The 17284-nt window shown below is 32.5% G+C and overlaps 2 protein-coding genes across 7 annotated transcripts in view; one reads left to right on the top strand and one right to left on the bottom strand.

Moving 5' to 3' along the window:
• SGTB (small glutamine rich tetratricopeptide repeat co-chaperone beta) overlaps window positions 1–3556 on the top strand; it is a 40219-nt gene extending 36663 nt beyond the window's left edge. For all 3 annotated transcript variants that reach the window (XM_031446062.2, XM_010974932.3, XM_031446039.2), the window contains exon 11: window positions 375–3556. In XM_031446062.2, coding sequence (XP_031301922.1) covers window positions 375–486 — 112 coding nt within the window. In that variant the 3' untranslated portion in view covers window positions 487–3556. The remainder of the gene's footprint in view (window positions 1–374) is intronic.
• A 59-nt stretch (window positions 3557–3615) lies between these two features.
• The window catches only part of TRAPPC13 (trafficking protein particle complex subunit 13), a 31749-nt gene continuing 18080 nt past the window's right edge, over window positions 3616–17284 (bottom strand). Inside the window, exons 6-13 of one of the 4 annotated variants that reach the window (XM_010974927.3) lie at window positions 16380–16452; window positions 15319–15363; window positions 12184–12201; window positions 10162–10295; window positions 8696–8894; window positions 7535–7635; window positions 4975–5125; window positions 3616–4859 (exon numbers count right to left, since the gene is read on the bottom strand). In XM_010974927.3, the coding sequence (XP_010973229.1) occupies window positions 4752–4859; window positions 4975–5125; window positions 7535–7635; window positions 8696–8894; window positions 10162–10295; window positions 12184–12201; window positions 15319–15363; window positions 16380–16452 (829 nt within the window). In that variant the 3' untranslated portion in view covers window positions 3616–4751. The remainder of the gene's footprint in view (window positions 4860–4974; window positions 5126–7534; window positions 7636–8695; window positions 8895–10161; window positions 10296–12183; window positions 12202–15318; window positions 15364–16379; window positions 16453–17284) is intronic. The other 3 variants (XM_010974929.3, XM_010974930.3, XM_010974931.3) reach the window with 3 other exon arrangements.

Genomic DNA, 17284 nt, shown 5'->3' with positions numbered 1-17284 from the left:
CCCACGAGGGATGATTAAGACTTGACTACAGTAACAAATACCTTGCATTATATTTGCAGACCTATAAAAGCACATACTTGTTAGCCATTGGCTCATTTGTGGTTAAGCACTTGGGGATGGGGTGGTGGATTTCACCTCATTCAGGAACTCACTTTTTAGCTTGGGTGTCTCATTTCTTATAAAGAACACTGCACTGTAATAATGCTGTATGGATGCATTGGTAAACTTGCAGATACTAAAGTTATGAATCTAAAACTTGTTTCTATACAAGATGTTCCCTTAGGGTAGTATCCGTATCTTTTGCAGTTCTTTTTGCATGTGTATTTTGTGACTGGAAATTCCCTAATTCATACTACTTTTCCTCTTTACTATAGGGGACAGCAGTTTGCTCAGCAGATACAGCAACAGAATCCTGAACTTATAGAGCAACTTAGAAATCACATCCGGAGCAGGTCATTCAGCAGCAGTGCTGAAGAACATTCCTGACTTAACCAGAATGCAGACAGTTATGGCTCTGAAGTGTTTGCTATAGATAGTGGCCAAAACAAAAACAAAAACAATCTAAAGAATATATGTCTAAACAATAGGTTTATCACAAACAGACCTGCACATAACATGATTCCTTTGTAAATGAATGATCAGTAGCCTTGTTAAGTGCTAGTATAGCACTTAACTGGACAGGGTTCCATTTTCAAATCTTCATCATGTTTGTATATTAGACTTAATAGCAGAGTATATTTATTGAACCATAGGGCTGTTTATTGGTGAGTTGAGTTCTCTAGCTTCAAATTCCCCTAAGCAAACTTTTTGAAAGGGGACCAAAGAGGAAGGTTTCTCATTCTGATTTAGGAGAAATATACTTACCACTGAGCAGCATATCTGGAGAGAAGGTTGTTACCTGGGTTTAGCTTTGATAGCTATTGGTAATGAATATATGTCATGGGGGCAGGTGCTATCTTTAATGCTGCTTATTCTGATGGGTGATGAAATCTTAAGAGCTGGTGGAAAGCAGCATTTGGTGCAAGGGCTGTTATTTTGAAAAGAAATAGATGCTGTGAATGTATAGAAAGTGGAGGTAGGATGCTCAGGTTTTAGTTCTTAACTAACCTTGCCTGCAGTTTGGTATTGATAACATTAGCATGGCCAATTATGCTAAGTACATAATAAAGTACATTTAGAAATCCTTAATGATTCTGGTTAGGTCAGTTGTATAACTGTTCGGTTTAACTATCACAATTTCCCCAGTGGTGACTTTACTGTGGAAACCCTCCAATACATCAATATTTAAATAAGCCGATGGCTTGGCCCTTAAGTTAAGGATTTTCTAAGTGGCATTTTATTATGTGCCTGTAAACACTGATTTTTTTTTTTAACTCAGTACTTATTTGATGGGTTACAAAAAGCATCTATCGCTAACATTGCTTGTTCATGTAATCCTCTGCTATAATTTGGCTTGGCATGTTGCTTTTATCCTTAACCTTAATTTGATACCACTTAAACGTAACAGGGGACTTGAAATATTTTATTGGAATTAGGATACATACTAGTGGAGAGAGATGTTAAAGTACCATGGGAGTGGCTTTAACTACAGTGATAGATGAGGCCATTCTAATCGCAACTGGAATTTCTTTTGTTTATTATGAAATTGGTAAAGTTGGCAGACACATAATGATTTCACAAGTGTTGTGAGAGAAAACTGAAATAGAAAGTAATATAAAAGTAAGTCAGTAATACTGATGATGATCAGAGCCTTACTATAACTGTCCTCCTCAGAAGGCTAATTACTTGGTATCTTGAAGTTTAAAAACCAATTTTCCCTTTGTGAGATTACAACAGAGGTTCTATAATTTCATTGTAAGAATAACCTGGAAATTCATTAAAAATGCAGATTCAGGGGCACAGCTTCAATTTTTATTTAGTAGGTCCTTTAATAAGGTCTGGGAATCACCATTTTAAATAGCACCTATACTTCTGGCCAGAGAGAGCAAGACTTAAACCTAAGCTAAGCCTTCTGAATTAAATATGCTGTATTGCATCTAAACCAGCTTCATTTTTCATGAAGTTAAATTCATCTCCTAGAGTTCAGTGTTATACAGAATGAAGTGCTAACTAACCAAAGAAAAATGATGACTGCAATGGAAAAAAAAAAAACCAACAAAAAACGCAAAGTTGATCCTTAATAAAAAATTAGTCACTCCTACCCAGTGTTGAGTAAGAAAAAGTCCCCAGCATAACTATCTTGAGTTTATTAACAATGCTTTCAGATCAATAAAATTGATGAGCCTCTAGCTGACTGACTAGGAAAACAGAGAAAATAGGTAGCAACAGTATCAGAAGTGAAAGAGGAGATACCATTACAGACCCTGTCGACATTAAAAGGATAATTAGAAAATACTATGACCAATTCTGGGTCCATATATTTAACAACTTAGAGGAAACAGACAAATCCCTTGTAAGGTACAAACTACTAAAGCTCACGGAAGAAGATACCTCCAGAAAAGACAGCTACAGGCCCCGGTGATTTCAGTGGTGAATTCTCCCAAACATTTCATATCAATTCTACACAATTGCTCCCAGAAAAGAGAAGAGGAAACGCCTCCCAACTCTTTTTGTTTAGCCATTACTCTTATACCAAAATCAAAGACATTATAAGAAAAAAACACTTTAAAACAATACCTTGATTTGCTAATATCTGTAGTTAAGGTAGGCATTCTTTTTACATGAAGTAATGGGAATTGGGGTATTTCTTCCATTTTACCTTCTGGTTTGTTTGTTTTCTAATATATCACCCATTATAAATTAAATCTAGGTATCTGTCCATTTACCTGGATTTCCATTCTATTCAAGCCGTTTTTCCTCTTTAAGTGCTTTCACCACTTTGGAATCACTGCATTCACTGCATGCTATTTCAAGAAGGTTTACTCTGAAAATTATAAGTAATGCTGTAAATGTTACTTTGCTTGTCTGAAACAAGAGGATGTTAAAGTAAATTTTTATATACATTCTACCTGGGAATGACTGACTTCTATTAACCACATTTCACTATAGTAGCTGTAGCTGTTATACTGCTGTGTAAAACTTATAATGTCCTTTTTATGCAAAAGACATTTTCATTTAATGTACCAAACTGTTCATCTAGTTTTTATAGTATGGTTTAAACAGATCCTTTCTAAGATGACACTGTCTAACCTTAAAGAATGAACAATATGTGTCTAGGTTATTGCTTATAAAAGGATACTTTGTAATTAAATCAAATTATATAGCAGATTTTAAGTGATTGTTACACTTTACTTTCAGAATTTGAAACAGAAGGTTCAGTCATGAGAAGATGCTCGGAAATCAATAGAAGTATCCAGTGCAGTGGCTATAAAGTCTTATTTCATCATTTACTCAATTGTGCTCATTTTGGAGGAAAGGCAGACTTCAGTTTTACTGCTTGCACTTTATTTTCATTAATTACCTCTCCAATTTAAGGGCAAATCTCATTCTGAATATAGCTTTCATTTTGGACCAATTTGTCATGGCAATAAATAATTATGCATTTAAGAAAAACCAATTTCTGTATTTGACTTAATGCATTCTTACATTTAAGCAATTATATATACATGCTTGAAATTCAACTTACCAAAATAAGTCTTTATTTAACAGCATTAGTTTCTGTTTTCAAAATATTGAAACTTTTATTACACTCATGTTGCAAAGTTGTGTACATTCTTAACATTCTCAGTTTTGTTTATGGTGTAAGTCAATTAGTATGATTACATGCAGAAATACAAAGTTTTATAATATCAATACATGATTTACAGTTCAAAATTAAGTATCAGAAGCTGGAAATCCTGTAAATATGCCTTATGAAAATAAGTGGCTTATTTTTCAAAGGGAAAAAATCTAGGACTTTTTAACTTGGAAAATTATCAGGCTTCTTAGTTCAGAATTAACAGAGTAATCAACAACTTAAGAAATAAAACCAATTATGATCTACTGTAACTGAAACTTAGACAGGCGTGTTTGTATGTAGACACAAACAAAGATAAACACCAATACAATAATTTTGAAAACAACTAGAAAAACTCATACTGTTAGCAAATACAAGGTTACATAAGGACTACCCAAGTTGTTTTAAACGTTTTTGTTACTGACCAGCTAGGGGAAAAAAAAAAAAACTGGGGTTAACTGAATTATTTCTAAATAAAGTATGAAAAGAATTCTGAAGTTTTAAGACACGACGGTTATCTTCTAGATCGAGGCCGGTACACTACGGCCTGCAGGCCGGACTGGCGGCTGCCTGCTGTGAACGGACAGCTGCGCTCGGTCTGTCTGCTGGCTGCTTTTGCCCAACAGCAGCAGGGTTGAGTATTTTCAACAGAAACCACACAGCCTGCAGAGACCTAAGTATTTACTACCTGGCCCTTCACATGAAAATTTTGCTGACCCCTGTTCCAGATACCTGCTAGGGACAAGTGGTCTCAAATATAGACCTCTTGGGGAATAAAGTCCAATGGTCATTTAAAACGAAACAAAATAGCATATGTGTAGAAAATGTACAAATGTTCATTTAGAATATAACTCACAAGATAAAATCAGCAGATGGTTCTTTTCAAAACAAACATTTAATATTTAACTGCTTTACAGGAAAGAAATTTAAATAATACATACTTATTTTTGCTGTTGACTTGATCATTTTACAAAGGTGACAGAAGTACACAAAGTTCCTGGAAACTCAGTGAAAAGCACAACAATAGAAATTTTCTTCAGCTTTCCACTTTAATGGCTGAAGATACCACACAGACTTGTGCGATGTCGTCGTATTCATATGTTCTCTTTAAGAACGTGTCTGTGAGTCTTAAGCCGGAGACGCTCTATTGAGAGAAAAATATAGATCGAAGTTTTCATTCATTGGTAATAACCAGAGAGAATGTGGGTTAATATTTTCTACAGTCCCCAAATACTGAAATTGTTGAAAAGAGAGCATACTTGCAGTCCCTGTACTGAAGACAGTAGTGTAAGTGCAAGGCAGAGGGAGGAACTGGGATGTAGTTTTCCAAGCTGTCTTCCTGAAATGCCACACCAGTGGATGGAATTGGTATTGCACATCTCCAAAACCAGATCCATAGTCCTTTCACTGCTGGAGGAATCAGAAAAACAGGAATAAATCTTGTTCCTTTCACAAAGAGGTACTGCGATATTTATTCCACTCTTGCCAGTGAATTCCTTTTTTGAGTGTCCAATAGAAAACCAGAAACAGAAATGAAAAGCTATCATTTCATTTTCATTTCGCTTAAGATAGAATCAGGAAAATGAAAGGAGACAGCATCTTCTAGGATGCTCAGGGGAACTGAGACTAATCTGCCTGTCTGGATGCGGGCCTCCCAGTTCTTTTAGTGAACACTGGCTCCCTGATGCTGATCAGTTAACAGTTTTGCCACTTTGAGAGACTTCCAGGCATCTGTGTTTAATCTTATTGCTATATATTCTTCTTATTTTTGTTAGGTACTCTACAGGAAAGAAGATTAACTGAGTCTGGTCCAGTGCTTTTTCTGTTTAATCTATGTTCCTTACCATTCAGATAATATAGAAAATGACCAGCAGGATTAATAAGTAAAAGTATTCAAAATTGTAGAATAGATAAACAAGATTATACTGTATAGCACAGGGAAATATATACAAGATCTTATGGTAGCTCACAGAGAAAGGAATGTGACAACGAATATATATATGTTCATGTATAATTGAAAAATTGTGCTCTACACTGGAATTTGACACAAAATTGTAAAATGATTATAAATCAATAAAAAATGTTAAAAAAAAAGTCTTACACTAGAAAAAAAGAAAAAAAAAGAAGTAAAAGTATTCAGGTGTTCAGTGTTAACATGAAAAGACTACTTCTGTGTATAACTGATATCACGAGTTCAACTTAAACTTACTAAGTTAAAAAACTTTTAATGAAAGTATGCACATTAAAAAAAAAATAACCAAAAGGCTCATAATGAAAAACAATCTGCTACTCTACCACCATTCATGACTACTTTCATCTCTTAAAGCTCTTTTCTTCTTCTCATAGTTGGCTCTACATTTTTCAATTTAAACTTGATTTTTAGACATATTGATTTAATTTAGCTTTTACATGCCTGTCTCCCCCCAACAATCTGAAATGTCCACTGTGTGCCCAGACCAGTGTATATGCACTACATGAATTTTCTCATTAAGTTTCACAAAAATCCAGTAGGTGTATGTTGTGTGTGTATGTCTGTGTGTCTGTATGTGTTGGGGGGCGGTAATTCCATTTGTATAGATGAGGGAACTGAAGATCTGAAGCACAAGTGCTTTTTAGAAAGCCTATTTGAATCACCAAAAGGTAAAGTACCCAAAATAAATGAAATTTCTTTATTTATTACAGCACTTTGTCATCTGGCCAATAACTGATTTGTTATAACTTGAAAATGCAAAACAAAAAATCCAAAAGTACACCTTATTAGGTACAGGGTCTTTTATCTTGTGTGTGTTATTGTTCGTTGAGCTCCTATGATATGTCAGGCACTACATTTATAATGCTAGGTAAGACATGGTCTCTTCTCTTGAATTATTTGCAATCTAGAGAGGAAGAGATTAATAATTATAGCAATACATGAATGTCACTAAAAAACTGTATTAAATTTGCTAGACAGAAAGGGATGATTGTACAAGGGAAGGTCCAGTTATCTTCATAGGGAAAGTAGGTATTTTTATCATTTTGAAGGATGTATATTTCCTATCTCCCTAGTATCACAAAGTCAGGATGGATATAGAATTGAAAAGGATTATATATTCAGACCATGAGGAATGGGATTCATCGCTGCAATATTATCAAAGTGCCCCAAGTAGTAATACAAGTAGTGGCAAAAGTGACAGGACTGGGATTTAATTCTAGGTTTTTCTGGCTTCAAAGCCCTATCCTCTTTGCTTCCCAATAGCTAGATTATACTCTATTATCAAAGCCTTGTTTTGAATCTATGATTATTCCTTATATTAAATTCATAACCAATTTTTACCTTCTTAATACGAAAGATACAACTCGGGTATAAGTATGCCTCAGAAAAATCTATCTTATTATAGTAAATCTATAATGTACTGTTCTGTAAGAACCTAGTAGCTCATGTTTTAGTAATCTGAAGTGTGAAGGAAGTGTAAACAAGGAAAAGAACACGGACTTTGAAGTCAAATACACCCAGTTTCAAATTCTAACCCTATCTCCACTAGCTCTCTGAGCTTGAATAAGTCACAACCTCTCAGTTGGCTTTCTTTTGCATAGAATGTAAATAATTAATACCTACCTCATAGATATGGAAATAAAATACAGAAAATGTCTAATATTGTAGGATCTCTAAAAAATTTAATATACAGCTACGAGATGAAGAACTTCACAGTATTCAGTGTCAACATCAGAGGTGGATATATGGCAAGAGGAAACTTTAAAGGAGACAGTGTGTTTAAAAGATTTAAAAATTCTCTCTTAGATGAAGAAGAAAGGACATCCATCCACAAACACTGGCATTACCTGCAGTTTGTTATTTTACAAGTAATATGAAAAGGTTCTTCTAGGTTTACAGTATCTGGAATTGCCTCCAAAGACAACCTAACATCTCCATAACCTGGAGCCTAAGAGAAAAAGCAATACAGTTAACATACATCTATTACAAAACCTTTCCATTTTAATGAAGGTATCAGTCATTCTGCTGTTCTTCATTCTAACTTCTTTTGTTGCTACTACGTGTAGGATAGCACTATAGCTCCTGACATTTTTGTTATAATTACTCCACGTTTAGGAGAAATATAATGAATCTCACAGGTAAACAGTAAAGAAGTTTCAGGGGGTTTGATCTTAAAGATATGCTTTCTAAAGATACTGTAGCTTATACATACTCTACAAGGTTACTGCCTGCACAGAAAGAGGAAATTCACTGAAATGATCCTGGAAGAAAATCATGTCTGTTCACAAGATACACTGGCAGGGACAGACCACAGAATCAACATGCCATGGTGGGGAGGGAAGCAGCTCAGTGGTAGAGCATCAGAGATGATAGCTAATGGCTGTATCCAGAGGTAATCCTTTTTCCCCAATTATTACCTCAAATAGTATAAGAAAAACAAATTTTAGAATGTATCTCAGTAGGTACTACTCAGTATAAAGTGAGGATTCTGTAGCATATTCTCACTAGCATAAGAAAAGGAAGACTGGCAGCCGTTCATACTATTCGAGTAGCAATCAGGCCAAATATCCAACCAATGTCTACAAGATAACTTGAGTGGGACTCACCTGAGTTTCAGATGACCTAGACCTAAACATCTTAAAAAAATGTAAGAACTGAGTAGGTAAATGTAGTGTAAGTCCAAGAGTTCCAAGACATTGCAAAAAAAGAAAATTTTAGTACAGTGGAAGTCAGACGAACAGCAAGCATGAGTTATCACATTCATTTAAATTGTTTGGAAAAGTAAAAAATCATGTATTATGGACAAATTAACATGTGAACATTTCTCCTCATTTAATACCCATTTTCTACCTAGAGACCAGTGTAATAACTAGTCTTTTATTCTCTACCAATATTAATGCTTTTTATAGTGCTCTGATTTTTAGTGACAGACCTAGGAAAATTTAACCTGTTCTAACTATTTGCTCCCCACACACCAAAACCCCCACCAATGTTTTTTCTAGACTCACCATTCTTTGAAGTTGGCTGGTCTGCAGTCTTCCTCTTTCACCTAGATTTGTTTTCCATACTATATCCAATTTTCCAATTACTGTTACTCCCTTAATGATGCCTGCTTTTTCTGCAAACTCCTTCTTGGGTTTTAGGCAGTACAAGTATTGGCGTGTATCCATTGGCTGCAAATACGCTCTTGACCCAAATGTAGTTACACTGAGGGGTGGAGACAGAGATGGAGACAATTCTCTAGAATCTTTTAAAAGAGAAACCAAGGCTGTGATTGTTCCTTTGAACAGGAATTGAATGATTTACCATCCAAAGTTCTAGAATAGAACAGGTCATTGGTTTCGATACAAATGAAAAGGACTTGTACTGGAAAGACTTATTTTTCTTTAATTTGTTTTCAGTTTATATGGAAAATCTTGAAATTCGTTATAACAGAATGTAATAAACTACCTAAAGTATTGGACATGTATCAATTAATTGAAAAAATGCAACAGAAATCAGAACCTTAAGTATCCTGTTCCTTTTCTCTAAAACTATGAAAGAAAATAGTTTAGAATAAGAAACATACCATTCTAAACTAAGTAATCATTTTCAAAATGAATTAAAAGATCAGGAAAAGAATGGAAGATTATTGTTTTTCTCTGTGGGGGTATGAGAGGCTAAGAACTCTACTGTAGCCACCATAATAAGATAAAAGTAAATTTTTCTTTCTTGGTTAATAACATCAGGTACTTTCTACAGGTATTATCTTCTTATCCATGTAAATGTTAAACCTACAATTTATTCTTCTTCTGAATTACCTACAGAAACACATGTGTATCTCATTTTCATAAAAAATTAAATCCTTTATTCTTATGCTCATTCTTTTTGATGCTGAGAGAGTATTTCTTCTGCAAACTCACTGCTTACTCTTACCCTAACTTCTCCATCATCATTTCCTTTATCATTTGCAGCATAAGGATGAACTGTTCCATACTCACCTCACTGAAATATTATGAAAATTAAAAGAATAAATGCTTCAAATACAAATGGCTAGTATCTTATTTTTATGTGAAGGGAGGGACGAGTAGGTGGACTACAGGAGATTTTTAGGGCAGTGAAACGATTTTATAAAAAAGTCATGATGGCTACATGTCATTACATCTGTCAAAATCTATAGAATGTACAACATAAAGAGTGAACCCTAATGTAAACTATGGACTTTTAGTTAATAATAAGAATCATTATTGGTTCATTAATTATAAAAAATGTGTCACATTAAAATAAAATATAAATAATAGGATGGACACTGTAAGTGCGGAGGAAGGCATGTGGGAACTGTACTTTCTGGTCAATTTTTCTGTGAATATAGAACATCTCTAAAAAAATTAAGCCTATTAATTAAAAAATATATGCAAACTAACCAAGAGTAACAACATTAGAAAAAGTTCATGTCCTTCAAAATGAAAACAAACACTTCATAATTCATATTTACCATTCTCCAGCTAGGTTGACTGAATTTAATTCTGCTACATTGTACATTATAGATGGTTCCAGTGAAACTTTCTCCATAAACATGGGTGAGGTTGTAATATTCTGAATCTGGGCTTCGAGAAATACTTCATCAGTCTGAAAATATGAAAAAAAAATCCACCAAAGTATGATGGTGTTTAAAGTATTTACCTCAACAATAATATCTAATTTATATGAAGAAAAAACATTAACCACAAATGTGATTAGTTCATGCCTGCAAATCAAAGTTATCATAATTAATGCAAGAAAAGAAATCTTCATCCTACCATAATTAACAGGGGTAAAGTCAATTGTTAGTCAACTGATAGCTTTTCAAACAATGGATAGGGGATAACTATAATAATTTTTTGTATTAATGTCCAAAAATATTTAACTGGAGTTTCATTTACATATATCTTAGATTTTCTAGTAAGTTATTAAAATGTTAAAATGCAATTTAGTATAATGAATATACCTGTGCACCTATCATTTCAGTGCTACGTTAAGATAATGGGTCTTCATTATAATATTCCTGCATAATTTAGCCTCAATTTTCATATTACTTCGATTTAGACAGTATAGGGACCACTAGTATAGTTGAATGACCCATTTTATAATCTTATAGAATTTAACTTTTTAATTAAAGCAAACTTTTTAGTGGTCAGTAGCTGGATTTCTTGGTTCATTGTAAATGTACATTTAGGGCAAAAGCATCTGAATTATACTAGATAATCTTTGAGTTTTTAAGTCAAACAAAAGGTACTATGTAGCCTCAGTGACAGATTTGAAAACTAATGCTATACTTCAGTCAGTGGGTAACTTAAATATGTACTTTTTCATAATTTTTTAATTTCCTGATTATGCTAAACATCTTTCGTTTTATGCTATTTAGTTTTTTTGTGTGTTTATAATTAAGGATAACAAACAACTTGGCTCATTTTTAAACAAACCTATATACAAAATGGTACACTAAGGATATTTAAGAATTATTTTGTTCAAAAGTTTCATAGTAATAATACAAACAGAAATAAAACAAAATAAACTACGACCAAAAACAAATTGGCTCTTATTCAGGAAAATAGAAATCATTTGCAAAATTATAATGAAAGTTATAATTTAATGTATTATTAATCTAAAATGAAACAGTTTCTTTAGTCTTTGGCACATGTGCTCAAATGAAAATATAAATACAATGATTTACCAGTTTAAAAGAATGTACATGTTTAAAAGCATTTTTCTGTTACTTTTTCTCAGGGAAAAAAAAGTAAATATATCCCATCGATCCATTGCTTTAAAAAAGAAAAAAAAAACCACAGACCCACATTTCAAATTTTCAAATGCAATTTTCTGCATAAGTTTAGAAGCGCTTAGATAAAATGAAAGAAAAACAAGCAGCATAATGGAAAATTAAGTTAGTTTGAACAGTTAGTATGAAGTAATTTGACACCTGAAAAATTAACATAAGAATTCAGTGCTAAGGCAGTTGATGTTATAATATATGTAGTGTGTTATAAGCAAATGTTGCTTATATTTAATAGAAATTTGAAAAGATTTTAGCCAACTTGGGAAAATTTAATTTTCTCCCATTTACTGTTGTCAAGGGGCCATCTTTACCTGACCCAGACTTAAAACTAAAGCCACCGTGCATTTGAAGATGAATTTCAACTACATAGTTTATTCAAAAAATTATAGTATGATATTTTATATTAAGGCTATTTTAAAAAATGTTAACATGCCTCTTTTAAAAAATATCTACAAGAAAAATACTAAAAATGAGAATATAATTGTTTCAATATGATCATTTTTCTTTGGTTTATTTTTTTCCCACAGAATAAGACAATCAATATAAAATAAAAAGTACAAATTGTATACATTTTTTTGAAGTCACATAGATAGTATTCACAACTAACTTTGTTTTTCCACTATGTTTTGTAAAGAGATTAATTAGGCAGAGTCAAAAAGTGGTAAGAAAAGCATATAAATTTATAATAAAAAATCAAATTACCACAGAACTGAGGTCACTCTAATGGAAAAATAAAAAAGAAAAATTAGAAAAATCAGATTAAATGTTAAAGAAAAGGAATAACTTTAAAATAAAATGCATTTCTGCATTTTAAAAAATTTACTAAATAAGACAGCATTAGTAAAACAAGGAAGTAAACAGAAAGTAACATAAAGAGATATGACAAATCATTTTTCTAAAAAGGTGAAACTGCTAAGGTTAAATGAATAGAGAAGAACACTATATGTGAACACTCACACAGGAGCAACTATTCAAGGGCATATCTTGGGGAAGAGAGGTATATCCCATGCTTTTCTAGTTCTAAAAATTCTTTACCTACATGGTAATTCTTCATGGATTGCGTAGGATGGATACACACGATCTGCCACATTCAGAATATATACTGTATGCCTTCTCCTAAACTTATCTAATTAATAAAGGAATCATTTTATCAAGCAACATCTTGGATGATCAGAGTTCCATTGATCCCACTTTAGGGAATGCTGGGCTAGACTACTTTAGACAACTAAGAGTTTATTCTCTTCTTACTAACAGATTTGTTTGTTTTTTTCATATATATTTCTAAAGCAACTTATTTATTAAGGGCCATCTCAAATGTCAAACACAGAGCTGGAAATCATTTTTCACCTTTCTATGTTCCCAGAGTCTAATAATAACACTTCATGATCGTGGTGGGGTGTGGTGCTTAACTATAGTTATGTCATGTTGTCTCCTCCACCAGATCTAAGTACCTTGAGGATTGGGAGGATGTTCAGTTTATATTCATTTCTCTTCAGTACCTGGCATGGAGCTCTGTACCTAGCAGGTGACCAAGTGTTTGAAGTGCTTCTAATGTTACCAATTTTTTTTTTACAAGTTTTTTCTATTTTAGAAGACTATAACAAAGTGTCTCATGAAATTTGTTTTCCTTTAGGTGATTCACATATTATTAGAATTATTAGAAGCAGCATAAAAACCATGTTTGAAACAAATGTGGGCTAATACTAGTCATCGTGTAAAGACTTTGGCATAGAGTAATAAACATAACTATGGATATTACTGTAGTTTACTAACTCCTACAATTTACCTGAATTGGGGACCAGAGATTCTGCCTCATGCTACAGGCTGAACAGTATTTGTTTGTCTAATTAGATAATATCAAATATCTTAGAGAGACACTAAATGCTATTTGTTCACTCTTCACTTTAAAAGAAATGTCTATTTTCAAAAGTTCAGAATTTTAGTAAAATTTTTTTAGCTTAAGTTCATTAGCAAAGTTGAAAGATTATGTCTGTATTTAATGTTAGCTGGAAAGCACAGCCAATAAAATTGTTACTGAGTATACAAACAGAGTATTATATATAAATGAGTAAAGACTGAAAGGGAATATTGATTAATAAAAAACCAATTATTTTTTGGTGTGGAGGAATAGTGGGTTTTTCCCTTTGTTTTGGGGGAGTGTGCTACTTTTTCAGTATTACTCATGGAATAACTAGCAATTAAAAAAATGGTTTGCAACTCACTCTGAACATTAGTGTGATAAAACTACTTGATTAGCATCTTTATGTACCACCATATTTCAACAAAGAAAACCTAAAATAGCTTAATATATACTCTCCTAGGAGCTAAATAGAAAAAAAAGACCCACCTACAGCCCTGTTTGCTTTTAATTTTCCAATATATCTATACCAGCAGAATAGTTAATCAATCTCGCCTCTCACTATGAATGAAAACTTTCCCAGTAAAGACTTTAAAATTCCCCAAGCTGGATAGCTATACTATAACTAATCAACAGTACATTATTAATAACAAAAAATGATAGAACAAATATGTAGTATCTCAACTCCCCTATGCCTCAAAAAGAAATGTCAATTCTTTAAACATCTAGTAATCTCCTTGATGAGACTGTATCCTCCCAACAAATACATATACTCCTCATTATGTAATCAATATTCCATGTGCATTTGCAACTCTTCTTGGAATGGCTTCACGGCTCTGACACTTGGACATTTCTAACACCTATTTCTTCCAGACTCTGCTCATGAAGCTTCTTCAGACTACTCTAAAATCTCATCCCCACAGTTCCTGTAGCACACCTTTTTTATCATCCTCTTTAGTTTCACTATATACTACTCTAATTACCTTTGTTATTTTATGTGCTTTTTTCTTTTCTCCTAATAGGTCTTTACTGCAGGTCAGGTTCCTTATCTTAAGACATCTCAGTATGGCCAGTTGTAGCACAAACTTTATACTGAATAAAAACTCAGCTGCTGATGGTAAAAATATGTATCAAATTTGACATGTGGCTGCAAACTTCTGATCATCTGGTTTTAGAGTAATAAAAATATACTTTTAATTTCAAAATATTGTATCTGAATATCTTCAAGTTTATCAATGTGTTATGAAACACATGAGTTTTGGAGGGGAAGAGGCTTGCTAGGAAATCTGCTTTTTCTGGCGCTTTAGATGCCAGGATAAAATAGAATTTTGTAAAATAAATTTAAATAATAAAACCTTTCTCCTATGGCAAATTCCATTTTATCTCTTTTGTTAAGATACAAGATAGTTTGCCTTCTATTTAAAAGTTACTTCTTTCTATATTTTTGCCAAATTTGTTTCTGCAAAGGAGCATTTCAAGCCATTCACCAAACAGCAACGTAACTCTGGATGGCACAATGACTTCACAGGATAAAGAATTTAATGAGCTGAGCTCTATTTAATATTCTTCTACATGAATATTAAATTTTTTCCAGGGTTAGATCTACTACTTTAATTTCTGTAATATTAGAACCACATTTATAAATATATTTAACAGACTGCTAATGCTTTTTGACAGTAAAAACAACTATTTAGTGGAAGCATAGGGCAATCATTTAATGAAAGGGGTTGAAAGCCTCACAAAATTAACAAGAATAAAAATCAAGGCATACTGATTCCATGTAAGTTGAAAACAGCAGATTAAAAGATCTACAATGAAGTTATTCACTTTTGATTGAACTTTATGCTCATTTTTCACAAGTAATTTGTCGTCTTGTCAGCAATTTACTTTAACATGAAAAGAAACATAATAAATCAGAATGTTGGTCAAATAAGATCTTAAGGTTGAATGTGAAATACCATTAAGTGCCCAACACTTACCTCTGCATTGTAAAATTTGGTTTTCACGTCCAAAGGTTTGAGAACCTAATTGAATAAAACAATCAAAGGAGATTATTATCATTTGACCGTTTATTTTTGTTTATTTGTTTTAAATCATAGGGCTTAAAGTTGTCAAAGGCATTTTCCAACTTTAACTTTTCTAAGCCTTTTCTAATGGATATTTAATACTCTTGTAAAAACAAACAAAAACAATCCCAAATGCACTTTTTACAAAGCAACCATAATTTCTTGACTGGGTTATAGTTAAGTTATACAAGTTATATGGGTTTGTACTTCATAATATTTTGTTAAACAAAACATATTTTATGTATTTTTCTTTACATATTTCACTAAAATGTTTATCAAAATAAGCAATTGAACCTTTCGTTTTCTTTTATAAGGCATGTAAAATCTTAAACAAGTAAGTGATGCAGCAAGGCAACAGCAAAATTTATTTTCCTATTGATAACGCTTTTTCTTCCACTTACAAAGAGGGGGATAAAAATACACATAGCATCATATCTATGTAGCTACATATGGTCATCTCATCTCCCCATCCATATGCATACATGTGTTAAACCAGGGGTTTTTGACTATTTTTTTGATCATGGACTTTGAAAATTGTGTATAAATACAAAATTCTAACTACAATTTCAGTGATTTACAGAGTCTCTGAAGGCAGCTTGGTCCAGTTAGCCCAGGTCAATAAACTTTCACTTAATACTTCTTTAGAAATTTGACATTATTTACACTTAGTTTGTCTAGAATTTACACTCACTTTATCCCTCTTCTAGATTCCTGTATATTTAGTTAAGGCATGAGTAACAGTTTTTTTTTGGATAAAAATCTTCAAGTAAAACATTACACTGGTGATGACAGTTTCTCTGCTTTTATTTAACTTACTTTTGTATGACTTTAGATTGCTAGTAATATGACAAATCCTAAGATATTAAGCTATTTGCTTTATTTGGAAGCCAGTTTTCACTGCAGATAAATAGGAATAACTTCCTAAGGGGGGGAAAAGTAATCTAAAAACTATTTACCACTGTCATATTCAATACCTGAAATTTGAAGAATTTTCTAAAATACATTTTTTCTCCACCCTGAGTTGTATAACTCACTGCACACACCAAGCTGAAACAGAAAGACGTTTTAATGATTTTGAATTATTTTCAATTTTGTTTCTTAATAGTTAAAAATTCTATCCACAAATTTGGAAAATATTTATGCCAATGATGTGACAATGTAGCCAAATGAACCTAGAATAGGAAAAAAGGAGTTCCAGCAGAGATGGATATAATTCTATGAAGAAGAAAGCTCTGATTAGTAAAGGAAGATATACCAGTTTTAGAATAGGAAGTCAATAACTTTTCCTTCAAAAAGTGAAGTATAATCCAATATGTATGCCAGAATAACGAAATAGCTGAATGAAATATAAGTTCATATAAACTAGAATATAATTTTTTACAAAGACACCAGAATAGAGAAAGACTTTTTAATATAAATGCACTGGAAAGAAAAGGTCTCTTAAAAATGTATAAATTGAATAAATCAAGAACACTAAAACAAAATTAAAAAACAAACTGGGATAAAATACTTCTAACAATACGAAGAGAAATTCTTGTAAGCAAAACTTTAATATCTCATTCCAATTAGGAGAAAAGGATACACAGGTCAATTGCAGTACCATAATCAGTTAACAAAAATGTAAAAGTGTTCAGCCTCACAAAGCAGTCAAAGAAACAAATTAAAATAATGAGAGAAGATTTTTCCATTTCTTAAGATTTGACAAAAATTCTTTTTAAGAGCTGTCAGGTCAGGGTCGGTAAGGAAAACTGACTCTCTTTACACTGCTAGTGGTTTTAAGAAATTCAGAAAACATTCTGTCAGTAAAAAAGTCTTAAAAATGCTTATATACTCCTATACTATCCCATTTTAAGTAATCTATCATAGGAAATATTATAGT

The sequence above is a fragment of the Camelus dromedarius genome, chromosome 3, assembly GCF_036321535.1.
Source record: "Camelus dromedarius isolate mCamDro1 chromosome 3, mCamDro1.pat, whole genome shotgun sequence".
Lineage (NCBI taxonomy): Eukaryota > Metazoa > Chordata > Mammalia > Artiodactyla > Camelidae > Camelus > Camelus dromedarius.
Note: the sequence above shows the minus strand (reverse complement) of the source record. Positions and strands in the feature narration are given on the sequence as shown.